The following is a 26917-nucleotide window of genomic DNA, read 5'->3' as shown; positions in this document are numbered from 1 at the left end:
AAGTTTTTCTTGCCGTAATTGCATGACTAATTACCAATAGCTAAGAGATGTTTTTGTAAATATTTACAAAGTAAACGCCTCGAAACGAAAAGGTGAGAGCTTGTAGTTTATTGTTTATCAGAATGCCAAATCATAAAATGACTGCTTCACGACTGATTTGAGAGCGACCGCCGATGCGAAAACCGCTGTGTGAGCGGTGGTTCCATAGCGGTGGTGCGCGGCAAAAACTGCCTTTAAACGCTTTTTTACTTGACTATCCGAAAATCGACGGCGTAGTACGCAGAAGCATAAATTGCCACAACGAATAAATATCAATAAATTACATACAGTTAAGTAGACCCGGTCTTATAGGGTAAGTAAGATTCAACGTGAACTATGATTTCTGTCTATTTTCTCCCCATTTTCCATTCCCTAATTAATAATATAAACTTATAATAATATAATTGGAAATGTGAAATAATTAGTTGGAGCTCACCCAAAACTCCAGTGATGTTTTCCTTCGCCAGATATTTCGCGTATATTGGGATGACGTCAAACTTGATTTCGCCATCTTCATCGAGTGGAGTAAAAACTGGAGCTACGAGTCCATAAATGTCGAACGTGTCCTGAAACATATTAGTAATTGTAGATTCAAGTATTACGTTACTTAATTTGAAACACATACAATTAATTTGGTTGAAATTTCAGTATTTCATGCTATATATTATTTCATTTTATTCATGCTATTTGTTTTTACCCTGGCTGAGTTCGCAAGAGTTGCTTCCTATATTATTAGTTATAAGATTTAGGTATATAAATATATTTTTTTAATGTTTTTATGTAGGTTAATCGGTGTGGGTATAGTTAATGTGTCGTTCTATCGAATTAGTAATAAACGTAAAGATAGAATAATGAAGTGGAAATAAATAAATAAAAATATTTTTGTACTATAATATTGGAATGTAAATTGTTGAAAATAGTGGAAGATTGTAATCGGTATTTTTCTGACTATAGTAAATCAAACATATCATTTATTTATACGGGTATCACGCATACAAAATAGTTTTAACATATTATAACACCTTTTAAAAAAAAAATTTAATACTGTCCAAATCGCGCGCTTAATAAGTTTACAAAGCTTACGGGTTGATTGTCATCAGACATCTGTGAATATACGTAGACCTATGTTTTTTATTTTACTTTACCAAGGCTGTCAAGTATAACTAGACGTTATGTGTCACGTTTTTTATTTTTTTTAAATCTCGCTTGACAATGAAACTTTAGTTTCTTATTTACATCACTAAAAAAAATTATTCGTTAAAATTTATCTCATATTTTACGATACTTATGGTAATATGTACATAAAGTGATATAATTTAATGCGGCTTTATTGAAAATATATATTATATTTATTAACACTATACAGCACAGAAATTACGCAATAAATAAATAATAAATATACAGTTTTCGAGTTATAAGATTTGGAATTTTTATCTATAAAGAAAAATCGTCATGTAAACTCTGAGATTAGATATATACTGTTAAACATATTTGTACCCAAGGGAAAAAGGGCCTTGGAAAAGCGTATTATAATTATTTTCTCTTTGAGGAGCGACATTATCTAAATTTTATTTGTAAAATACTCAATCCTGGGCGACGAAAATCGTTACTATGCGGAAACACCAAAAAGTTAAAAGGATTAACGATACATTTAAAAGATCTTGTAAATGGGATAAAACAAAAATAGAGCATTGATAATAAAAAAATAAAGCACAGATTTAAAAATACCATTTTTACATTCACTTAACAATGCACTATCAACTTCGGTTCTTCGTTGCACACTGTTGCGAATGATACATTTCAATTAGTTTTTCATTATTACGGTCCAACGATGCGTTAATAATTAATTAATTAATTAAATCATTAACGTTAGGGTAGTGGTTGTTAGATGAGCGATTAAGATGTTTATCACTGGAAGCCTCCTTATTCTTATGTTCTATTCCTTATGCGAAATTGTACATAATATGTAATGAAAAATTGTGTAACAGCTAAACATAAACAAACTTAAAAATTCTCGTATCACAATTTATAATAATTTAATCTTCCTATAATAAAGAAATAATTGTTAAATATTCTATGGACATGTATGAACAAATATTATGTAATACATGCCCAAGGAATTGATAAGTAAGGTTGGAAGTACGACGAATCAGCCGCAGTTATAATGATATGAAATACCTATGTAGGTAAATGCATTAATTTAATTGAGTTTAAATATTTCCTATTACGCAATAATAAAAAGAACGTTTAGATTAATTAATGACATTAATTAAATTATGTAATGAATACTTTGAAACCATCGCGTTGTTATTACTATTTTATGATGCAATTTCCTTATCACAAAAGAAAACGGTCATCTTATATCACAAATTAATACATTCACGCCTATTAACTGAAACTAGTAACTAATGCGAAAATTTTGAATACCATAGTTTTCATTTCTGTGTGAGAATAAGAAAATATTAAAAATAGTCCAAAAACTAATAAATTACGTATTGAATAATGTATACATTTTATTACGTAAGTTTGTCATACATAACGTATAGTGATACATTATTACTACAGAGTACAGATAAATTATATTGTCTATGTATGGCATAACACGTCTGCCCGCTTTTCATCAAAAAGGTCATCGGTTTCTCGTGATGCGACCTCTTTGCTCGTTATTTGTCTTCGGTAGATATTGAATAGCGAATGTGTTCTGAATTTAAAAAATAAAGTAATTGTTTCCTTGGCGCGCTTTTAAAATCTGTGGCTATGGAAACCGCAACTTCAGGCCGAGAAATTGGCAAAAATGCGCGGGAAAACATTAACCTAAAAAGTGAAAGTAGTGAATCAAACAGTGTTAGTCCAAAAATAGTTGCTAAAGTGAAAAAAGCAAGAAGCTTTTTGGAATTATCTGTAAATGGGATGGATAATAATTACGCAGTAAAAAATATAAACAGAAACGACAGGCGTGTTTTGGTGATATATACCGGGGGAACAATTGGAATGCTTGAAAGTAAAAATGGAGGTATGTCTTTTCATCTTTATCGTTTTTAACGAAAATGCTAAGCAAGCAAATGCTAGAAAAATACATAAATTTAGAACACTTGAGAGACAGGACAATATTTATAACTGAAAACTAGCATGAGTACAGGATAATTATTTCTATATTTTACTTATCTTTATAAAAAATAACCTAACACGATCTTCATACCCTACAGAAGTAAACTCTACATTTAATTCTCTTAGGCATTTCAAATCAGTACAAATAAACAATATTTTAAGTAACACTTTTTAGTACTAATGCGCTGATATATTTTTCATTAAAAAGGAATTCACTGTTTAACCATTTTCACATTATTTAAAAAAAATATAGTCGTATAGTATATCTTTTAGGCCTAATCGAGCAAAAATACCAGACAGGCCATTTTTGACCTCCTACCTTCTCCTATTGTGAATAAAGCCTACTACGAGTAGAAGCCTGACATGACATAATCAAACTCATAATAGTTAATGTTTTAGTTTAAATGATTATAATATAACGTATATATATACCTAATCATTAAACATAACAGATTTTTAATATTGATATGGTCACTATAAGATGTTGTTACGTTAGCTAATTTCGTAATAACTTAAGACAGAAGGGCCCAGAAGAAGCTGAATAAATTAACCGACTTGGTATATAGGCACAGACAATTACTTTAAATGTCTTTGGTATTACATAGAGAACTTTTTACAATAGAAGAACTGAGTTGCGAGACTTGGTTTTTACTAGTATTTTTTTTGATGGCATTCATATTTAAAACGCCATAATAGTTTTTACTCGATTTTTACTTCGGTAGCTAAGTGGATTCCACAGTAATATATAATATACGATACAAGAGCGTGTAAACAAATAACTCTTAGGAACAATTACAAAAACACAGCTGGGCATAAAATTGTCATTCAAAATTCCGACAGCGTGTTGTACGCATCAGCTGTTTTATTAATCATTTAACTAGTTAATACCAATTATAATAACCAATTAATGTCTCTTATGCGTTTCATTTTAAGCATTTTTTAACAGTTGTAAATACCTGTATAAACATAATATGTGTATCTTAGTTTCCAAGGATGTTTTCTTAATTTTTTATTTGTATGAAAGTTTGTCCACAAAATTTTAAAAACAACTTTAATTATTGCTTTATTAGTTGTTTGTTCAAAACTTTTTTTATAAAGTGGTGTAAATTTTGAATTTTATTTTTTCGCTTTCTATTTGGAAACTTCGATTTGACAATCTCCCTAGTCCATTCTAGTCATTATACTTAATGGATATATCAATGATTCTCGAGTTTTAGTTCTAAAATATATTGAAGTTGTAAATAGAATATGTGCTAATTTAACAGACCCGATAAGAAAATATTGTTCTTCAATGATAACACGAAACGGATACTAGGACGTATTGTTTGTTTGATGTGTTCATCTTTTCAGAATGAGTATGCTCTATCTATCACCAATCTATAACTATTCCTCAATAGGACTTAGGATGTAAGCAGGAGATAATGCACAAATGCGTACACATAGGTATATAAGTGAACTCTCTCTTGCATACTTTGATGGGACGGACGTCCTAGTCCGGGAGATAGTGACACAAAATATTGGGTCATTTGTACTAGTATGGCGGTTCTTCAGGGGTCTTATTACGCAATGAAAAAAAAAATGTGTGCGTGTACTAGGTACACGTAAGAAGTGAAACTTCTTTATGACCTTATTTTTCGAAAAATGATCTACATACTATATGCAACTTTACAGAAATTGGTTAAATAAAGTTAAATTAGATAAAGTTTAAAAAAAGGCTTTTATCATCATAGACATGAATACAAATACAATTATTTCATTTTACCTTATTACTAGTAAGATTGTTACAGAATTTCATTAATTGTAATTATTACTATCATTGTTATCGTTATTATATATTTTTGTTATTAATGCCTTTTAATCTTGTCGGATCAACCGTGGTAGGGACAAGAAAAAGATGGCGTGTAACCGAAAAATGTGACAGTAATTTTTCCAACGCCGATAAAGAAGTTTGACTTCAAAAAGCAACATGGCGCGTAGCCGAAAAACGTGACGATTTGCTACAAAATTTCATCCATACGTCGATAAAGAAGTTTCACTTCAAAAAGATGGCGCGTAACGGAAAAATGGGACGCGTAACGAAAAAATGTTACACTAAATTTTTTTCCAACCCCGATAAAGAAGTTTCACTTCAAAAATTAAACGCATACTAACAAATATCTGTATGTAACTGTATTTGTTACTTAACTGCCATAGTGTTTTCCGCAAATATACTTTAAATAGGGTCAAAATGATACAACAATAGCAAATAATATAGTCTGTTACAATAATTTCTCTATAAAACACAGCTTCCACTTCTAAATAGTATCTCAAATCACCAATCCAAGCCATTCAATGCTGTGTAGCTCTGGAAATGAAATGAAATTATAATAAGTACATAGGTATTATCTCTGTAAAAAGAGTAGCTTCGAGAGAAATGCTGCCCCATTTTATAACAGAATTACTTACTATTTCAGTTTTAATACCACAAAAAGGGGCATTTGAAAATTTGATAAGAGGCTACCCTCAACTACACGATAACGTATATTGGCGACAGAGATTGAGCGACGCTACTTTTGATAATTCGTTTATGGTATTGCCAGGTTTGTATAAAATATTATTAGGAAAATAATAATAATAGTGTTATATATTCCAAACTAGTACATACTACTTTTTTAAATTTTACCTTATTTTACTATAACACTATCTAATGGGCACAGATGAAATGACTAATCACAATGAAAAATCTCGAATGAGATGTAATAAGGGAAGGCTAATTTAGGCTTTAAGAAGCTTGGTGTGCTCAACACACCAGGCGAGGTGGTTCTGAACCACATACTTCCCACATGGAATACTGTTCTCACCTTGGGACCGTATTCAACGAAGAGCGGTATGAGTCGTCGACGACCAATCCCTTTCCGAGCGGCTTGTTCCCTTGGCGTTGCGTAGAGATGTGGGTCACTCTGCATCTTCTATCGCATTAACCACAGAGAGTGTTCGGAGGAGTTTTATCTACCTATGCAGTATACGAAATACTACCCGTAATAACCTCGTCGTCCGTCGTTCCACAACTAGGTTTTTTAAGTCAGTTTTTATACAAGACTATGTGGAACCAGCTGTCCACTGAAGTATTTCCGAACCAATTCGACTTAGGGTCCTTCGAGAAAAGAGCGTACAATTCCTAAAAGGCCGGTAATGCACTTGTGAGCCTTCTAGCAGTAGCTTGTCCCTTTCTATCAAAAAAATACAATCAGTTCACAGCTTAACCATGATGGTAGTCGTAGTTTGCGTGATCGCTGGGTGTCTCCTGTCCTAATCGTTTTCGGCATTCACCTGCGAAGATTTATAGAATAATGCACACACGCTGCACATTATCCTATTAATGTATAGGATAATGTGTCCATCATTATTGACAGCTTTGAAAATACCTGGAATTGACACACACACTAAATGGAGGAAAATCGATTAAAAAAAAACAAATTAGCGCTAATTTGCAAAATGTCATTTAATATAGAGTGTCTCGTTTGCTATATATTAAAAAAAAAACAGAAACTCTGTGATTCTAGATATCCATGAATGAAGTTTTGAGGGAAATGTATAGTGTTAATATGTTTTTTTCATATTGTAGAGGCAAAAGAAATAGATCGGCGAATTTGTTATAAAATTATCGAATATGAAAATCTACTTGACTCATCCGATATGACTGAAGCGGAATGGATTCGAATCGCTGAGGATATAATGGTGAGTTTTATGGGTTTGGGTTATTACTATCGTTACATCTGCGTTGCGATTTACTTCAGAAGGCACCTTTAAGTCAAATATTTGCTAGCCTTAAAATATAAGAACTAAAATATATTATTAAAAGAAGGCCGTTTAGGCAAGGTTCCGAAGATACTGGCAGCGTTAGTTTGAAAAGCTAGGCTAATTCTTTGTCCGAGGTAGCTGCCAGCTCTTCGGTCTCCTGTGATGTCGACTCACCTTTTTGTTGTTTTTTTCTTAAAAAGGCTTATAGCGCTAGAATACCACGAACCAAGGGTCTTGACACCGAATGGGACAAAATAATATTATCATAATATATATAGTTTTAATTATCAGCCATGTCAACAGGCTAGAGCTTACGAGTATATTTAATTAAAAGGTTAATATTATCACAATAGTGCTATAACTTCTTTATGGGATTTTACCCTACATTTCAGCATTTATCGGTTTGAGATCATATTCCTTTATTGGCAAGTAGGTAATTAACCTTCTGTAGGTACACGACACGCGTGGTTGATTTTAGAATCTGATCTAATCTATTGAATAACAATATAATTACTTTCCATATATACAGTTTACCAGTTCCCTCATTGTGTCCTGTACCATGTTCTTTCGCAATTTATGGGTGTTTTTCATTTGTTTATGTTTTGTTCTATGTACTAGTTATGTGTCCGGGAATAAGTTCTTGACTTAACTTTATCGTTTATTGGTGTTTGCATATTCACATACTACGTAATAAATTTTGGGGGAGGGGTCCTTTTCTAAAACGTTACGATGCGGGGCGGGGATTGAATTACGCATTATTGTTAATATTATTTATACACCACATAATAGTAACTTTTAGGTATAAAGACTACCACTAGGTGGTCACGAAACGTTTTACTATAATTGGGTACCTACAGTACAGTACGTTACGGCGCATTACATGGCGGGGGGGGGTCAATAATCGCCAAAAATTGCGTGACGTAATACTTGAACGCTCCCAAAGGCATAATGAAGGTTTCGCTTTTAGAAATATTATGGCGAGTATGACGGCTTCGTAGTACTTCACGGCACAGACACATTATCATACACAGCGTCGGCTCTCTCTTTTATGTTCGAAAATATCGGAAAGTGCATCGTCTTAACCGGTTCGCAGGTGTGTATTAATTTGTCAAGCAATTAAGGTTAAAATAAACTGTTTATTGTCAGATAAAAACGATTGTCGCATTACATGGGCCGAGAATTTAATTTCACATTGTTTTAATTACGTGAGGAATGCGTAATACTAAATTTTTATTATGCTCGTTTGTTTTTTGTTATTGACAAGATGGTGACATTTGTTGAGAAAAAACTCAGCGATTATGAAGAGATGTAACTTTTGTTTAAAAAAATGTATTGCTGTTTGTCTCGATAAAACTACAGAATGGCCGAACCGATTTGGCTAATCTTAAAATATTTGTTCAGCTATTTGGTTTTGTCTTTAATATGTAATTTAAAGTCTAAAGGGAATTATTCCCCGTGCGTTACACAAGCAAGTGATTTTTACCAATTGTTTTATATTAATACTAGTGGACCCGACAGACGTTGTCCTGCATGATATTTCAAGCAATTAGTAAAGCAAAGTATGAAAGTACCGACTGCAGCGCCATCTGGCGGGCTGATTTGTGAATCTAAACCATTCCCAGATCCCCTTGAACACACACAAAAAATATCATCAAAATCGGTCCAGTCGTTTGAGAAAAGTTCAGTGACATACACACTCACAGAAGAATTATATATATAAAGATTAAGTTTTACTATATTAAAAAGCACACACACGAAAGATATAGATACGTTTTATGATTTTATATATTATTCAGATACCAATATTTGAACCACGTAGCGACGGCGCGGACAATTTCGTTTCTTCATTACTTATTGCTGGCGGTCTCGATATACCAGAAGTTACCGTGTTCTTCAGCAATAAACTATTCAGAGGCAATAGGTAAGTGAGTGAGGTAAAAAAATGACGATTATATATACAGTGTATTCTCCGTGTATAGGTATGTTATCGAAAGCTGGCGGCTTCAACACATTTACACTTTGTGCTTGTATAGTGTCTGTGAATAAGCGCGAGACGTGATGTCAAACTGAAATACAATCACATACCTATACATCATGAAAAGACTGTCCGTCTCTCTTGCGTTCGGTCAAGCTTATGAGTATAAAAGAGACAGTTATTGTTTTTCTTTTGCTACTGTTTATGTTGATCTTTACTGTTTGATATTATTATTATTTTATACATGTTGATCTTTTTTCAAACATTACCAGGGCAATCTCGTGAAATGGTGCACAATGTTTTTAATTATTTTAAGCATCTTAATAAAAACAGTTTAATGAAAAAAGTTTATATTTAATTTGACATCAGATGCGACTGGGGTTTCTAAGAGGAGTATTGAAAAAATAGTTAGTGAAGTAAAAGTGAAGTGTGTTGAGCTAGATGGAGTTTATGTCGAAAAATGAAAAATTATTTACACAAACTACTCTTATACGTTCTTGGTCGGGCTTAGAACTTTTGGATCCACCCTCGTATGCACATAATATTTATATGTATTTGACACATTTTTATTTATTTTCAACCCACCCAACCTTACTAAAACCAGAGTAGACTAAAATGTATAGCTTGGCAAAAAAGTAATATTTTTAAATATACTGTATAGTGAAATTGCATTAATGTGAGTACTGTGAACGCGCCAGCTTTCGATAACCGACCTACAACATCCTTCGATATAACGACAAACCCCCTTAAAGCGTCGAAATCACTCGGCTTTGGTAGGTTTAGCTTGTCTACCATACAAAGATACACTCTACATAGCATTACACAAACCCTCAATAACGACAACAAGTAACACTAAAAAGTACTTTTTAAGTTGCTGAAATTAGTTAAAACTGCGGAGCTGTGTACGTTGTTTTGTCGCTTTATTGTCCTAGAGAGAAATAAACTCGACTGTCGGTACTCGACATACATACCGAACTTTCCAAGAAATCCGTAATTTTTTTTACAAATTGGGCATTCTTGCATTTGCTTTATCAGGAAGTTGCCTTAATATCGCAAGCTATGAATTAAATAAGTAAAAAATACAACCTTACTACTGGTACAGCACAAAAATAACAGACAACGCAATAGCGTTCGAATTGTTTTTATGTAATTACTAACACTAGTCTGAAATAAACTTTCTTTTCGTAATACAGATTTTTGTTTCCTTTTAACGGCCACTCTTTGTAACGTCAAAATAGGCACAGTCCCTTGAGTGTCGTTATATAGAGTTAACACCCTGATGGGACAGAATCTAAATAAGATTTAGAAAAGTAATAATGTATTTAGTTCCATTTCGAAAAGCAGGCAGCTTTACCGTTGTAGTACTAACAGTCAAATACTGGCATATAAAAAAAATTAACTTACAGATATTGTACTCTTTATTTTTATTAAATCCGTATCATCAACAAATCACATAATATAACAAAAGGTTTATTGCGATAAAAATGTTTTGTAAACCATACCGGTGACTGACTAATCACTTAATTCTAAATTCAATTACATAGGTTCATAATAGCGTAAAATTCACGGAAGAGAGAAATGAGTACTGCGTGTACAGATAAACATAACTCGTCCATTAATATAACTTTATATAGATAGTATTCATGTCTGTCAGCAATTTTTTTCTAAAGATCATCCAATTCACGCAAAATTATTGTCCAAAAACAACATTCTGAAACTTCCTGAATACGTAATAAATCTATAATATAATAATATGTAACAATTTTGGCTATAAACATGAAAATATTATATGGTGGGTTAGGGAGTTTAAAAGATTAATTTATCCGGATTTAAGGAAAATATCGTTTCAGTATTCATTTAAAACAAAGTAATAACAAATCGTATTAAAAAATAAAGGGATATGAGCATTCCTTGGCCTTTATTTATTTATTATATTTATACATTCTAAAACAATGTGTATGCCTAAAAATACAAGAAAATAAGATATCATAAATTTAACACACATTAGAACTTATCAAAGGAAAAAATTAAACATACAATCACAAATTTAAATTAAATAAAACAAAACAAAATACATAATAATAATAACTAAAAATTAACAATCAATAATAACTAAAACTAAAAGATAAAAATTTTAAAAAACAGTAATAAACAAAACTAAATGTACGGGAAATAGGAATATTCCAATACAGACGTCTATTACAAAACCTTATGAAATTATTAATCAAATGTTCCAACAATTAAATTGGTTTCTACAATCAAAGTGTTGGAAAGAATTGAAAGAACCTTGGAATTATATTTGGGAATCTTCCGCTTTATAGAGGCCTAGTTCCAATGTTACATTCTAATTGTGATATCGTATGGCTTATTTATCAATATAGATTTATCTTTTTTGTATAAGTTCCGTTTTAAATTAACTATAACCTCACACAAAATCTCCAAATGTAAATGTTATTATAATTACCATCGCGTTTATGATAGAAAGCGAAACTTTTTTTAAATATATTCACATTCTATAAACTAAACTGCAGCGCGATGTGGTAGAAATAAAAACAACGTATTATGTAGCCACGCTTATGGTATTTTAAAGTTAAATTTTATAATTTAGATATCAAAAAGTGTATCAATCAATCAATCAATCAAAATACATTTATTCAATTTAGATGCTTCTTAGAGCATGCTTATGATTGTCAACAACGTTTACAAAATTCACGAAAGAGCAGGACTACGCCATCCGTTCGCAAAACTACCAGGAGGCCTTGTTCTGAGGAGAACGGGCAAGAAACTCAGCAAGTTTTGCCCTCCCTTTACATTACAATTATTCAAAGGAAAATGTCATAAACCACAACGTCATTTAAGTTACATAAGTAAAAAAAAATTAAAATCTGTTCTGTGATTTACCACATTCACCATTACACACATATTCATAACACTTCAAAGATAACAAATCAAATTATAAGAATATAATTAGAACTATTGCCAAGCGTTTTTATCTTCCAGGTAGTCATTGACTGTGTAGTAACCTTTACACATTAAGGTTTTTTTGATATGTGTTTTGAATCTGTTTAAAGGCAGTTCCAATATTTTGCTAGGAATCATGTTATAGCAGCGTATACTTAGGCCCATAATAAGTATAAAAGTCTATTGAAATATTATTTTATTTCATTTTACTTTCATGTTCCACTTGTAGAGTTAATGCGTCGTCGATTCATAATTAAGTAAACAAAGTAACAAAATTGCGTGTTGAACCTTTTTTATAAAATTATGCTGTCAGTTTAGTAGTGTTTAATTTTAATTTGAAAGTGTGGTTTAATTAACTCTACATCATTATCATTCTGACATTTCCACCCTTATATGGCAACGTTGACAAAAACTAACGATCGTTAACAAGTTTGTTGATTATGTAAATATAAAGTGTCAAGAAATATTTATTCTCATTTTTAATTACGCAAATAATATCCTGCTAATTAGTACATGTATTTTTTTTACATTTTCACATCAAGAGCGGGTATGATATCTTTAATTTATACAGGGTGGCCAAAAAGTCGTGGATCAAACGCAAATAGGGGATAGATGAGGTCACCAGCTGCAAATTTTTTTTCTACGGGAGGTCTCTAAGCTTAACCCCTGCAGAGTTATAATTTATTTTGCGTTTTAGAACAATTTTTTGCAGCTGATGACCTCATCTATCCCCTATTTGCGTTTGATCCACGACTTTTTGACCATCCTGTATATTCAGGCTCGTACGATTTTATGTTTCTAGGACGCGCAAAGTGTCAGTTAACAACTTATACGCGTTTGACTCACCAAACTGTGTTCCACTCGTAGAAGTAGGAATAGACTTCGAAGTGAATAAAAAGGCGATATTCAAACCTAACACAATTGAAAAATGTAATTTACACGCGAAGATGTCAAAGAATGTTGGCCTTTTGCGAATATTTCCAAGCATCAGTTCCGCAGTGGTAAAAGCCTTTTGTCAGCCACCTATTGAAGGTAAGTTGTATACAGTTTTTGAAGTGAAAACTTCTTTAGCGGCGTTGTACACTTTTTTGGAATGGGTACAAACTTTTAAACTCGCGTCAGGACAAATTCGTAAGACGGGTGCTTTTTTAAAAGATTATGAACCTGCTATATAGTTACGGTTTTAATTCATTTGTCTCTTCCCTCAGATATATTGATGCATGTGGAATTGGACCTTAAGTCATCAAGGTTTAACTTTGCGAAACGTCTAAATCTTTATAAACGATTTGGTCAGACTGACGACGGATGGAGAGTAAACAGTTGGCGTGGCGTATTTAATGTAATATAAATTGTCATGTTTGTGTACGATAGCGCAATAAATAAATATTGTATTCTACTACATAAATGATAGTACTTTTATACTGATAATTAAAGCAATTCGTACAAAATTATTCCCTAACCATTCCAAAATATAAAAAATGCACAACAGTTATTCAAGTTTTCACTTCTGCCGGCACTCCCGGAGTGCAACCCGTCGTTTTTTTTTACTTCAGTATTAAGTACGGTAGATAAGAAATGTTATATCAGTAACGTTGATGTATGTTGAGCATGGGAATTCGAAAGGAAATTATAATCATTCCAGTTTCAAAAGCACCTGAAGCTGATCAGGTGCTTGCTTGCTATTATAGGCTTTAAGGAAAATTTAATGTTCAACGTTTGCTTAAATGTTTTTTAACGGTTGTTACAATGTAAGTGCGATAGAGCTGTTTTTTGTATAATGTGGCTGTTACTTTAAAAGGTTAAGTCAAGTTCACATTCTTAATTCCATTTTTTACCATATTTTTAATGATAAATACCCTTAAGTTTTTAGGTATGATATTTTTTCAATATTAGTAAGCAGTCTTGGTTCCTGAAAAAACGTCGTTCGACCGTTCGTTATTATGAAAGAAATTAAAAAAAACCGATGCAGAATCATTCCAATAAAGATAAATTGCTTGGAATTTTATTTCTATACGTTGTTTAATTCTACTAATTGCAGGTGTAGTACTAGAAAGTTACGGGTCCGGTAACATTCCCTCGAAACGTGATGATGTCGTCAAAGAAATTGCAGCAGCTGTCAAACGCGGAATTATTGTAGTAAATATAACACAATGTACTCGTGGGGCTGTAGTTTCACCTGTATATGAGACTGGCCGGGTGAGTACTCTCAGCAGGTATCCCATTAAATGTGACACGTTTTGAAAATGCGCTGCTTGTACCATAACATTTGGTTGCATAACTCAGCTCCTAACATACCAGAAACAATTTCTCCATTATTTAATTATGTAAAAAAGGTGTACCAACGGGCGTTACAATAGAATCTTGTATCTAGAAACAAACACAATAAGAATAAATACTAATTTCCTTTAACAGGCTTAATAACTATTACTAATGTTTAAAGAACTTTTTTTCTCATTGCAAAAAAGAATGTATTTTATTTACTTGAGAAACTTAATAATAATTCTGACATCACATGGTAAAAAAAAATCAGAAACGTAACAATATGTTCTCCTCAAACACAAAATAAAAATTGAAAAAGTAATGAAATTTTAATTTTATTTCTAACACTAACTTAGTTAGCATTTAAGCTGCACTTCTTTGGTCAATCACAGATTAATTTTACTTCCACAATAATTTCATATAACTAATTCTAAAGCTGTGAGTTACTTTCAACACGACATCAATTTACAGTCACCAAAACACTGTTTGTTTACATTCCACAACAAACAAATATGGTGGCGCGGGGCATAACCAATCAATGGACTGTATTTGTCTGATAAATAAAATTATTTTAATTATTATTATATTCCGTTCAACCAATCAACGCGCGAGGTGCGTTCCGTTTCACAATTTGACGGTATCCCTTTGATAGATTACAATCTACCGAATAATAATTCGTTAAATTGTAAGAAGTACGTTGAAGTTCACATTCTTTCGACAGTTCACAATCTCGCGAGATAGATTACAATCTAACGGTATTTACAATTTTACGGTGCTATATATACGAACAAGATACACGTCGCCACCAGCCGTTAGTCTAGTAGGTTCATTCTGATATGTAAATTTAATGCCCTTTTGATTTGTTAAATGCGCTAATACGAGTATTACAAATTATAGACGGTAATTGATTAAATAATTGCACACCTTGATACTAATATACTTCTTAAAATAATTTGTATGCGGCTTCGGCAAGATAAGCAAACTCGCTTAACGAGTATTGCGTGTTGTGGTGTGTTTGATTAAATGGTAATATTACTAACTAACTATAAATATATGATTAAACAAAGCGAGAAATATATAATTCATACAAAAGTTTTAGAGATAGTTATGCGAAACTTTTGTGTTGTTTTTTGTAGTGACATTGAAAACCAGTACAAAATTCTTCTGCTTTTGAACTAAATGATTAGGTCTAAGGAAAGCATATTCACTATCGGTTTTATTACACAAAATAATAAAATGATTTTTGCAGTTGCTATCAGAGTGTGGCGTGGTATCAGGTTTCGACATGACACCAGAAGCCGCATTGACGAAGCTCTCTTACGTTCTGTCCAAGAGCGAACTCAGTTATCAGGAAAAAGTTGAGGTAGGTCGTTTATGGGACTACTTTTTCCTGATATACATCTATAGCCGCGGGCAAAACCATTTGTTAGCGTGGGATGGTATAAATATAATACCATCAGAGGCAACACCGAATATCTATAACATAGTAGATTAAACGAATTCAGTTGACGCAGTTTGAATAAAAAAATTGTATTTAATACAAATTAATGTTTATTAAATCATCGTTTTATTTTTACTTTACGCCATAGGTATTTAGTTCCTGTCGTAACCTGTTCTTTTATGCATATCACTTGTACAAATAATTTCGATGGTTGAACTTTGCCAGGCGTTGTAAAAATAACAACAATTTTTTTTCACCTGGATTTTACCGTATTGTATTTTACACACACGAAATACATTATACATAAATATAACTTAATTAATATCATACCTCACACACTTTGCTGGATACGTGTGGAAGTCAAAGCTACACTGGTTCTAGTACGCTAAGCAAACAAAGTTCTTTTAAACGTTCCTCAGGATATTCTATACCTAAAATATATTATATAAAGCTGAAGAGTTTGTTTAGTAAATTGCTAATCTCAGGCGAACAACTCATTGGAATTGAAATATATATTGTAATAGATTTAGATATATACATTACACATATATGGTATGATTTGTCTAGTTCGTTTCTTTGTACAGTAAAACGAATGCTCTATCCTTACACTCATGACTTTTTCCCGAAGGGGTAGACAAAGACCACGGATCTTGATTTACCTACTACGATGCGACTATACGACATTCCCCACGCGTGGTCGTCTGAGAAAAAAAAATGAAATAATTTAATGTTATGGTTATTGTGTTACTAAGATATTCCATAAAATATCGCAATTCGAATAAATGTATGTTTAAAACTTATTACATACTGACCATGAATATCGTAACCTATATAGCCTTTAGCTTTTACATTTATATATTTCAGATGATGATGACTAACATAAGAGGAGAGTTAACGAATACCTCGTCAATCACTATTGATGTAAGTGCAATCTTTGAAAATTATATAATATATTTCTTATTAATTCAAATTGTATTAAAGTTCCTACGTAAATAATGTTAGAATTACGTTGGAAAACTTTTATTCTTCATATTTATTATAATAATAGTAATAATTTTAGGATAACGTATTAATAGATGCGCTGGCGTCGAGTCTAAATATTCAGTCTCCAAAAATGCTTATGGAGGTGACTGAAAAGGTGTTTAGTGCATTGCTCCTCTATGCGATAGAACATGATGATACGAGGGCGGTCAGCAAAATGTTGGGTAATTATTTGTACAAAAGCCAATAAAAACCTTTTTAGGCTTCAGATTTTGGTAACTGTTTCGTTATCATTTATTTTGCTTAGTAGGCAAGTTTCCTGAGGATTTTTCTGTACGAGCGAGTTAATATGCGCACATTGAAAAGTATTGTGCACAGTTGGGGTTCGAATCTACGACCTCAGATGAGTCGCACACATCTTTGTCTGCTTTATTGTTTTTTATTGGCAAGAATCCTACTTTTGTGTCTGTATATATTTGGTTACTAAGCTTACTGTAAATGTTTTTATTTTATCGTACGATCAGGTGACGATAAGTACGTACTCGTATACTTATACTCGTACGACACAGTTCACCCTTAGTCTCAACTTAGAATCTTACCCTAAGTTGAAGTTTCTCATCCACCAATAAAATAACTTAATCATTTTAGTATAATTAAAATGTAGTATTATAGTCAACACAACTACTAAAGTTTATACGACTTTTAGACATGGGAGCTGATGTAAACGCTCAAAATACGGAAGGAAGAACCGTACTTCATGAGGCTATTACTAAAGGGAATATTCACATTATAGAATATTTACTTAAGAATGGTGCTAATGTTCATCTTAAGACAAGGTATTATTTTTCAAAATTTTAGTAATTTCTGACATATTTACACAAAGTGACAAATGTTTCGAAGAAAAATTCAGTTATATTGCAGTCTTTTCTTAAAAATAAGATATCTGTAGTTTCAATTGTGAAATTAGTCTTAAGTAGATAATTGTAGAATCAGAGCCTCCTACCAGTTTGTCTTAAATTTTGCAAAAAAATATTAATATAATTTCAAATTCCAATTAAAAAGTTAAATTTTTACTAGTAATAACCTATTTAAAAATACTTATTCGCTAAACAATGCGGATTTGGTACCCGATAGGTGCTTTACAAGATATTTTTTAAAATTGATCAGCCTACTATCTTATATGAAGCTTTGAATTATTAGTGTTTATTCTGTTGTATATTCGAAATAGACCAGTCATTATAGACATTCGAAATCGAAAATTTGATAATAATTCCAAAAGTTTTCAAACTTCGGTCAAGTGAATGGTACATTGGGACGACAATAAATCTCATTTTGCACCCTTGTCCGCAGTTTTAACAATGTTCCGGCATTGTTAAAATTGCAGTTATTAATTAATTTTTGCTGTATGGTCGTGAAAAAAATTCCAAAAGTTCTGCAAACTTGGGGAAGTTTTCGATATAATATTTCATATCACGTATAAAATTTGCAACCAACCTAAGTGTACGGAACATTTTTTGTTATTTATTTTATTTTCGATATATCTGTCAAATTTGCAAAACTTTTGGAACGTTTTCCTTCAGTTTAATAAAGAAAAACATTAATTTTTAATAACAAAAAATGTTCCGTACACTTAAATTGGTTGCAAATTTGACACGTGATGTAAAATAATATATTTAACACCACTCCAACTTCGCAGAACTTTTGGAATTTTGGTCTCAAGAACTGAGCAAATTATCATTTATTGCATTTTTAACAATGCCGGAACATTGAACACCGCAGAGCAGGTTGCAAAATTTTATAGTTTGTTTTAATACCACTCCCGACCTTACATAAAAATTTGAAAACTTTTGGAATTATAATGAATTAATTGTCTTGACTGACTGGACTAAAATGCGAATGCTAAGTTAGACGGAATTTGGTGGATTCTGATGATTTTGAACCTTGGGAATGGATAAAGAACAACAATGTTCTGATAGAAGTGTTCTGTATTTGACAATTTAAACAGTATATTATATTAGTGTTGCCAATATTATAGGTGTGGCGAATCTCCTCTTCTCACGGCAATATCATATGACAATCATGCCATAATAAAATTGTTAATGCAATGCGGTGCTCAATTAACGAGTGTGGATGTTAAGTTGCTATCTGAACTACTCTGCGTTGCTGCGAAAACTGGGATAGTTGCTAAGTTCGAGTCATTGAAGATAGGTGGCGCTGATTTCAATATTAAAGATGAAATGGGACAGACAGCTTTACATAAGGTGAACTTGTTGAATTATTAAAAAAAGATTGTATTTCTTACATCGTTTTTCATACTTCGTAAGTTTATAAAAGGAAAAGTTGTTTCGCCGGGAATCGAACCTAAAACTTCCAGGCTGTACGTCATGAGTAGGTTTGCCACCAATATTTAATAATAAAGTATTGTAAGTTTTTTCAGGTGATTGTATTCTAAACTTTATGAGAACAATAAAGTACATGAAAACACTTTATTTCGCATGATATGATTTCTTTAGTCGTAAATATTTTTTCGTTTAATTGAATTTATCGATTGGCGCTGAATCGATGTTTAAAAATACATTGTAAAGATGCTGTACAATTGTTTAGTTGAGATACTAATTTAATACAAACTGCAAAAAGCAATCAAAATATTTTTTAAAAATATAATAACAAAGAAAAATTAATTATACTTTACTTTGATGCACTTTTTTCTTGAGTATTATAATAAATGTACCTAATTGTAAAAAAAGGTGGCAACCCTAGCCATGAGTGTTAAAAGCCACACAGGCGGTAATATTCTTGGAGTTTCCATAACAATTGCAAAATAATTTTAAATTGAAATTTAGATCAAAAAATAAAAATATATGTATAAACTCATAGATTTAATTAATATAATATTGATTATATTATAGGCAGTGATATGCAATAACCCAGATATAGTGCAGTATCTTTTGAACAATGGCGCAGAGGTCGACGCAAGGGATGTGCTGGGATTCACACCTCTCGATTGCGCCAAAAAACTTGGCTATAAATCAATCGCCGGTCTCATACTAGGAAAACGGGATGAATCTTAATAAGAAATAAAAAATCAAGAACATTTGTTGAGATTATTGTAAATAAAAATAACAGTTAAAAGAAAGAATACTTGTTTTTATTTATACAAAATATTAAAAAAAAACTGTTTTATTTATAATTTTAAGACAAATGAAGAAAACCGTCTCATATTGTTATCAGGTATTGTTGTAGAGCTTAGCTTCTCTTGTTTTCTATAAGTTTTCAGATATATTATGATAAATAAAGATCTTGTTAATTGTTCGTATATAGTTTTATTGTATTAGATTTAAGATTAATTCTTAAGGTATTTTGTAGTATAAATGTACTTTATCTCGTATTGAGGGTTGATTAGCAAATACTTTGATCTTTTTCTTATAATGATGATGCATTTCAAAAAGATTAGCTAGCTTATACGTATAAAACATGATCAGAAATATAAAAAGAATATAAAAGAAGTATTTAAGGCCCACAGAAGGTGAAACTAATGCTATGTGTCTAAGATTAATTAACAATTTTAAAATAAGTAGAGAGATGAAAAGTAATTGTGGGCTGAAAAGTTCATGGGCTAACAAAGAAAAAGTTTTTTTCTGATAGACGTTAATTTGATTATTCAGTGGAGTTGCCATCGAGAACAATACAACAATAGCGGTTATGAAATTTTTCGATACCATTTTTATAGTATGTTTTGTCTTAAGGCTCAAAATAGGCTTTAGTTTCGGCGATTAACTCTACATGGGCGCAAAATGTCTGTCCAGCGAGCATTCTCTTGAGGTCTGGGAACAGGAAAATGTCACTGGGGGCCAAATCTGGATAGGAACTGAATGTCATTATTTTTAAACTTTAACTAATTAACAACTTTGTATTTGGTAGATATAAAATTGTGGATTAAGTTTTATTCGGCTTTTGATATGCAGCGAGGTTATCCATTATCGTAATAAAGTCTTCTTTCATTAAAGCACAAGGCTCGTATCCAAGACAGTCGTACCCTCGTAAGCCTCTGTTCGAAGCCTCTTCTAAGGCTGTGGTGTTTAATATTGAGGAAAGGAGTTTGTTCCTGAAAGTAAGTATATTTTTTGTTATGAGAAAATTATAGTTGTGAGTTTCAATTACAAATTGTTTCCTACTTAAATAACTCTCATCACGCAAAATATAGTTTTAAGACATGTGATTGGGTTACAAAGTTTATAATTTATAATATTTTAAAAATACTATTTAAATGTAAACCTCTTTACCGTTTTTTGAAGTCGCCTAAAAAAGTAAAGTTTTTTTATCACCATGGAGTTTGCGTTACTTTAGCTAGCCGTATAATTTCTATAGTCTATGATTTTTTTAATAACACACTACGGACCATATAGGCGTCTAAGGGTCGATTCGACCAAACTTCAATTTATACATGAGTAACTATACCAAGAATAATCTATTCCATGATTTTAATCTCGAGTAAATCCACAGTCGTTTGTCCACGTAATCGATAGTATAATTGCGCTAGGAATAACAATGCGCGAATAGCAAGAGAATGGTGAACGAAACTAAAACTCGGCAAATAAATGTTGTTCTACAACTGTATTCAGTTCAGTCAGAAAATCATAGACTATGTATTCATAGTCTATGATTTCTGAGTTGTAACCGCACTCCTTAGAAAAGTTTGTCTAATATTGACCTATTATTAGATTCTAAATATACATACTCACCCTTGTGTTAGCCCATATTAGACAACACTATCGTAACTTCTATTTAGTTAAAATTAATAAAACTCAAACATAATTTGAGTCGGTTTGTCTGCATATGGCAGACGACAGAGTTCCTAAATAGCACAGCGGTAAAGTTTCAGTAATTCAGTTTCGAAAACTGAATTTTATCAGAATGTATCAATAAGAGTCATGACCGATATGGATTCGGTCTAAGGATTATCATAATGTAATTATTAACCAATAGAATAAAATAATCATTCATGAGAACCTAAATTAGATAGATAATAATTATAAAATCTTGCTGATAGCGATCATATACTCTGTTCGAGCCGGCTATTATTTTTATATAGGAATGAAGAGATCTATTTTATAAATTATTAATACTTTTATTTATCTTATAAATTCTTCTTGACAATGCGCTCTTGACAGTCGTGGTTGTCACGTTAGAGCTATATACTAATCTCTTGACAACGCTGCGCCAATCATCACAGACTGCCGATGACTTTCTTGTGCACTTATGCACAGGATAATTTAGCACGTTCTTGATTTTATCAGTCACATCATAGGTGATCTACCGGGAGCCTATCTATAAAATTCTGTGGCCATAGGTCAAAATATGATAAAAGCAACTTCATTATTTTACATTACAAGCAATTAAATTATTAAGAAATCTTGAAGGCAACATTAAAATATGAAACACTCGATATATGAATGAATGTACTTATCATCGTCTGATCTACAACCATATTAATATATCTTACCTACCTCATAATTCGTTTCATCGTCCTTAAATATTGCATGTCATGTTTCTGCTGACCTGACACACATGCAAATCTTTCAAGACAACCCTCGTTTTTCTCCATTATTTGTTTACTGAATTCCATAAATGGATTATGTTCAACGTTATCTGAAACTAATTAAAAATGGTTACGGTAAAAACACTACAACCCTTGGTACATATATCTAAATTATGTTTCTGATTCTTTCCAATACAATTTTTATTTATAGACAAGTAGTTCTGGTACCAACACAAACGGGATAACTCCATTGGTAGCTGCTGTTAAAATGTACCACCTCAGAGTGGGGAGTCGTACGCTTAGTTTAGTAAGAAACTCTTTGCATAAATAAAAAAAAAACCATGGCCTACACCTAATGACATTCTCATTTCAAAATGTTATTGAAATTAATGTAATGACAGTTGTATAAAAACAGGGCAATTGGTAGCTTTCGGGTTACAAAATAAAATTTTCAGTGTCCATAGTAATGTTTAAATAGGACAGGGGACCTCACAATCCGTAAGTATTATTAGTATTTATGACTCACGTCATTACGAATATGTTGATTTCATATCTTTTAAAATCTTAACCGTTATACGTGTTTTACAAAGTGTGATCAAGATGTGTGATTATTTTTCCTGAATCTCAACTATACTTATTGAACTCGGCAGATAATGGAGCAAATGTACCTCATCGAGATATTCATAGACAGAGTGACAATATACGCCACCTTAGAAGATGAACAGAGTGGTGCCAATAAAAATCTTATTATCAAAATAAGATTTGGACCCAAAGTTGAATTTATTATTAAAGAAGGACAATTAGCCCTTAATGATGACAAAAAAGATGATGTTATGGAATGTGATGAAAATGGTAAAAGAAAATGGTCAAGAACGATTAGAGTAGGCAAATCATATCTGTTTCCATCTTATCCTGATACTGTACTCATGATTTTAAGCAAGTTTCCTTTAGAGATTGAGATATGGAATGACGATGAGAACGAAGTGGAAATATTCGTCGGTGTTGGCACTATGTATTGGGAAAGTGAATTTTTCCATATGCTTAAGGAGACAGCTGTTGCTAATAAGATACACGAACCACTTACTATTAAACAGAATACACCTTTGTTTGGTGAATGTTATTGTAAAAGGGTCGGAGAAATATCTTTCATTCTTAGACTTAGTGCATTGGGAGAAAGTATAATAACAGAATTTCAGCAACTTATGACTGACCCAGATGCCTTTGTTTTTAGAACTAATAAAGCACCGAGTATGTTTCAATGTAAACGAGTTGAAGGGGATGATAAAAACTTTTGTATGGTTGGTAGTTTATATGAAACTACAACACTAGAAGATCCAGATGTTCAAAACAATGCACAACAGAAGATTGAAATTTGTACTGAACTACAAAGTTGTGGTATGGGTCCAAAAGATGGAGATTATAGATGTAAACACGAATCGAAGGAGTCCCAAGAAACACAAAAGAAAGCATATCCTATTAATAAAATACGTATGGGCGATATAACTGGTCCTTGTGGAAATGCTAATTGTCCGTTAGCCCATAAAGTAAGAACATATATTAGAAACTTAGAAGCTTATAAAGAAAAAGCAGAAGGTAAAGTGGAAGGTACAAAAGACGAAGGGACTCGGAAAATTTGTGGAAGTTGTGGATGCAAAAATGACAAGTGGCATAGAGATGAGTGTCCCGATAAACAGGGCGAAGAAAATAAAGCAGAGTGTGCAGGTTGCGGTGGAGTTACACCTGCTGGAGAAACATGTGAGGATAGACAAAATAAATTACAAGCTGCCTTTGTGTTTAGCGTTACACAAGTTCCAGGATTTAAGGAATCAGTATATGGTTCTAGCTATACAGTTCAAAATCTTGCTACCGAATATGATTTATTATTGGCTGGCTCCAGTGCTCCTAATAATACCCAAAGTATGTGTAAATGTCGTCAAAACACAAATAAACAAAATAAAAGTGAAACCAGAAATACAATGAGTGCAACGGATATTATACAGCCTGATAATAAAGCATCCACGAGAAGCTTAAACAATAATACTCTTGTTTATAACGTTGAACTAAAAGATTCGTCCAGAAGAAAAATGTCTGTTTTTAACTGTGTAGATATTGCTCAAGACAAGGATTGTAAATGCAATCCTCCCAAACCTTCACCATCGTGTAAAACATTTGACTGTGAGTGTATTCAGAAGACTACTAATGTAGCATCTCGTAAAGCACACAAACCTTATTGCCCACAATATAAACATCGAAACACTTGCCCCATAATGAGGCATGAAGAAGAAGAAAATAAGAAACAAGATCCAGATGAAGATGAAGCAGAACCTTTGCCTTATGGGCTACCTCCCATTCAACTGGGCCCCTGTCCTGTCATCGGTAGACCTTGCTCTTTTCCTGATGGTTTTGCAAGAATGTACAAGACAGCAGCAATAGCTCCACAACCACCCAGTTACAGCGATGCTGGTAAAATCTGTTGTTCAAAAGAGTACGAAAGGATAAAGAAAGCAATAGCTGAATATATGAAGAATGAAAAGGATCATGATTTCCGATGCATAAATAAGTTTAATGTGGACACTGAAAGACGGTGTTGTGATAAGGAGCAACGGCTGCTAGCTCTCGTTGGCAAATCTTGTTGTGGTTCTCATAAGTTAGCGATACAAGAGAATAATGAAGATAAATGCAAATAAATATTACAAACTTGCAAAAATAATTCAGTCATTGATATTTTATTTTGTAACCCAAGTGTATTGTAATATCTAAATACACTAATATGACTAAATACATTTTTTTATTACATTTCCTAAGCCTTTTCAGACTGGACCCCTAATTCCGAATAAATAGCCATATTCATGGCATTTTATTTATTTCACAGCTAAGACTCCATATATTAAAAGATAATAACTGATTAATTGACAGAGGGAATACACTACTAAAATAAAACTAATAAAATGGGTGACGATGAAGAGGGCTTTAGAAAAGAGAAGAAAAAGGCATCGAAGTACAATTACAGCTTTGGAGATATTCATCCTGGTAAGTCCTTATTCCCTGACATATCTCGAAATCTAGTAATGTTAACGTCATTTATCAGCATTACTCTTCAGGTGTCACAATTGGACATAAGGTATGCAACCCATTTTCCAAACCCGGATATCCTGTGCCTGCCGAAATGGGTTGGTTATGGAACGCAACAGATGTTCCTGGCATGAAAGTGAGTTTGTTTTCATATCTTTGCTTGTTACATATTTAGTTTCGTTATATTATTTATGATTTATGTGTTAGCCACGACGAGGTTGGGCACCAGGAATTATCGGAAAAAGTGTTGCAAAATTGATGACATTCAAATGCGCACGGCAAGGTCAAGATAAAGACAAAAGCAAGAAGAAAAAAAAGAAGGGTCGAACAACCGGAGCTGATATGGGTGGCGGAGATTCGGAACCTGATGAGCCCTTGGAACCTAAGCCGGCTTTAAGAGTACAAAGAAAAGGCGACGTCTTTACCATACAGGTACCTGATTGAAGCCTCTTAACCTAGTGTTGAACATATTTCCTTAAAATTCGTCTGTTACATGCTCATAGCTTGTTCAGTGTTATACCTGTCGTACCTGTTAGAATAAATACTTATTTGCATAATTAATATTTAACTAACTGTACATTTATTTATATAAATTTTTATTACACAAAACATCACGCCTCACATCACTACGCATAAAGTTGCTTCTAATAGTATTTGATTTATTTTAATATTTAAATTGATTCATGTTTATCAGCTAATAAACAAATTTCAAACAGGTAAACCCATTAAAAGACCTAACGGAAATAGCACCGAATGAAGACCCTTATGTGGACTGCGATCCAATGGTATTCAAGATTGTAAAGAAACGAAGTCCCGAGGAACAAGCCAAAGTCGAAGCACGTAGAATGGTAAAAGTCAAACGCCAGAGAGATGCAGAAATCCGCAAAGCTCTAGCGGAAGCTGTTGAGGATATTTGTAAATGTGCTTATATGGATGTATACTGCAATGACATGAGTGCCATTGATAACGTGATCGATAGCTGTCCAGCGTTTAAAGAGCCCCCCTGCGTCTGTCACGAGGAATCACTGAGTTCTTTATCCAGTAATGCAACTTGGGACATAGAGTATACGCCACCGTTTGGATGTTTCGATCTGGCCCCAAGAAAAAGACAAAATTACATACACGTTGAGACACAGTATATTCCGGCAGACGCAGGTATTGTCGACACACCAAAAATGAAATGCAAAAAATCCTGTTCTTCTATAAGAAACCCGAAGAAGAAAGTATCTAAGAGAGTATGTTGCGGTCCCTGTCCATAAATTTTATAAATTAACGTGTTGTTCAATCATAATAAATTTGTGATGAAGACTTTTTTTAGTTTTAGGTTAATCCCGCCCAATGAATTTGCACGTGATTTTCATTAGGTTTTCCTATTTATTATCCTTGCGATTAGACCGCAGATACTTCGTTCTAAATTAAATAAAATACGCCGCGATAAACGTTACGAAACTGTAAAAAGAATACCACATACCTCTAGATGATCTGTGGTATGATCCGTAAGATTTGTTGAGAAGAGGCGAAATAAAAGTTGTCACTAAGAACACTAATCCTCCAACGATTAGTGAAGAAAGATTGACGTGTATCTTTGGTAAACTCTGTAACCAAATGTTGTACAGTTAAACTAATGAGTTTTGTTATACAGACACAGTAAAACTATAAAAAATTGCAATATTTACCAAATCATTATGAGCGAATGGTGAGCCATGGTCTGAATTTTTGATGGGTATTGTGATGAAAGGCAGCGAGAAATCTAATCCAACCT

At 32.5% G+C, this 26917-nt stretch overlaps 3 protein-coding genes and 1 long non-coding RNA gene across 7 annotated transcripts in view; 2 read left to right on the top strand and 2 right to left on the bottom strand.

Annotated features, from left to right (window-relative positions):
- The window catches only part of LOC125054501 (N-acetylneuraminate lyase-like), a 6719-nt gene extending 4130 nt beyond the window's left edge, over positions 1-2589 (bottom strand). Inside the window, exons 1-2 of one of the 2 annotated variants that reach the window (XM_047656452.1) lie at positions 2467-2589; positions 476-605 (exon numbers count right to left, since the gene is read on the bottom strand). In XM_047656452.1, coding sequence (XP_047512408.1) covers positions 476-605; positions 2467-2478 — 142 coding nt within the window. In that variant the 5' untranslated portion in view covers positions 2479-2589. Of the gene's footprint in view, positions 1-475; positions 606-1767; positions 2100-2466 lie in introns of those variants that run through there. The other variant, XM_047656453.1, reaches the window with a different exon arrangement.
- On the top strand, positions 336-19856 carry LOC125054500 (L-asparaginase). Of its 2 annotated transcripts, none has more exons than XM_047656451.1 (13): positions 336-352; positions 5601-5726; positions 6752-6864; positions 7895-8020; positions 8724-8848; positions 12666-12895; positions 13902-14059; positions 15372-15485; positions 16428-16484; positions 16624-16768; positions 17251-17380; positions 18580-18805; positions 19454-19856. In XM_047656451.1, the coding sequence occupies exons 2-13, from the start codon at positions 5714-5716 to the stop codon at positions 19613-19615; spliced, it is 1599 nt and encodes a 532-aa protein (XP_047512407.1). In that variant the 5' UTR covers positions 336-352; positions 5601-5713; the 3' UTR covers positions 19616-19856. The 2 variants fall into 2 exon arrangements, with proteins under 2 accessions (XP_047512407.1, XP_047512406.1); XM_047656450.1 differs by lacking the exon at positions 336-352 and adding an exon at positions 2667-3052.
- On the bottom strand, positions 19732-26917 carry LOC125054502. Its single transcript, XR_007117717.1, has 4 exons — positions 26832-26917; positions 26627-26750; positions 22052-22199; positions 19732-20649 (listed from the first exon to the last, which is right to left on the bottom strand). It is a non-coding gene; the product is annotated as an uncharacterized LOC125054502 (long non-coding RNA).
- LOC125054499 lies at positions 22429-26466 on the top strand. Of its 2 annotated transcripts, XM_047656449.1 has the most exons (5): positions 22433-22581; positions 25000-25113; positions 25185-25291; positions 25363-25587; positions 25872-26466. In XM_047656449.1, the coding sequence occupies exons 2-5, from the start codon at positions 25032-25034 to the stop codon at positions 26412-26414; spliced, it is 957 nt and encodes a 318-aa protein (XP_047512405.1). In that variant the 5' UTR covers positions 22433-22581; positions 25000-25031; the 3' UTR covers positions 26415-26466. The 2 variants fall into 2 exon arrangements, with proteins under 2 accessions (XP_047512404.1, XP_047512405.1); XM_047656448.1 differs by lacking the exons at positions 25185-25291; positions 25363-25587; positions 25872-26466 and having other exon boundaries at positions 22429-22581; positions 22734-25056.

This window comes from Pieris napi, chromosome 12 (assembly GCF_905475465.1).
Source record: "Pieris napi chromosome 12, ilPieNapi1.2, whole genome shotgun sequence".
NCBI lineage: Eukaryota > Metazoa > Arthropoda > Insecta > Lepidoptera > Pieridae > Pieris > Pieris napi.
Note: the sequence above shows the minus strand (reverse complement) of the source record. Positions and strands in the feature narration are given on the sequence as shown.

Coding starts and splice junctions, on each gene's coding strand:
- LOC125054500 (XM_047656450.1), top strand. CDS start 2,797: ATGGAAACCGCAACTTCAGGCCGAGAAATTGGCAAAAATGCGCGGGAA. Junction 8,021..8,723: donor TCGTCTTAACCGGTTCGCAG/GTGTGTATTAAT, acceptor TATATTATTCAG/ATACCAATATTTGAACCACG. Junction 12,896..13,901: donor TTGTCAGCCACCTATTGAAG/GTAAGTTGTATA, acceptor TACTAATTGCAG/GTGTAGTACTAGAAAGTTAC.
- LOC125054499 (XM_047656448.1), top strand. CDS start 22,737: ATGGAGCAAATGTACCTCATCGAGATATTCATAGACAGAGTGACAATA.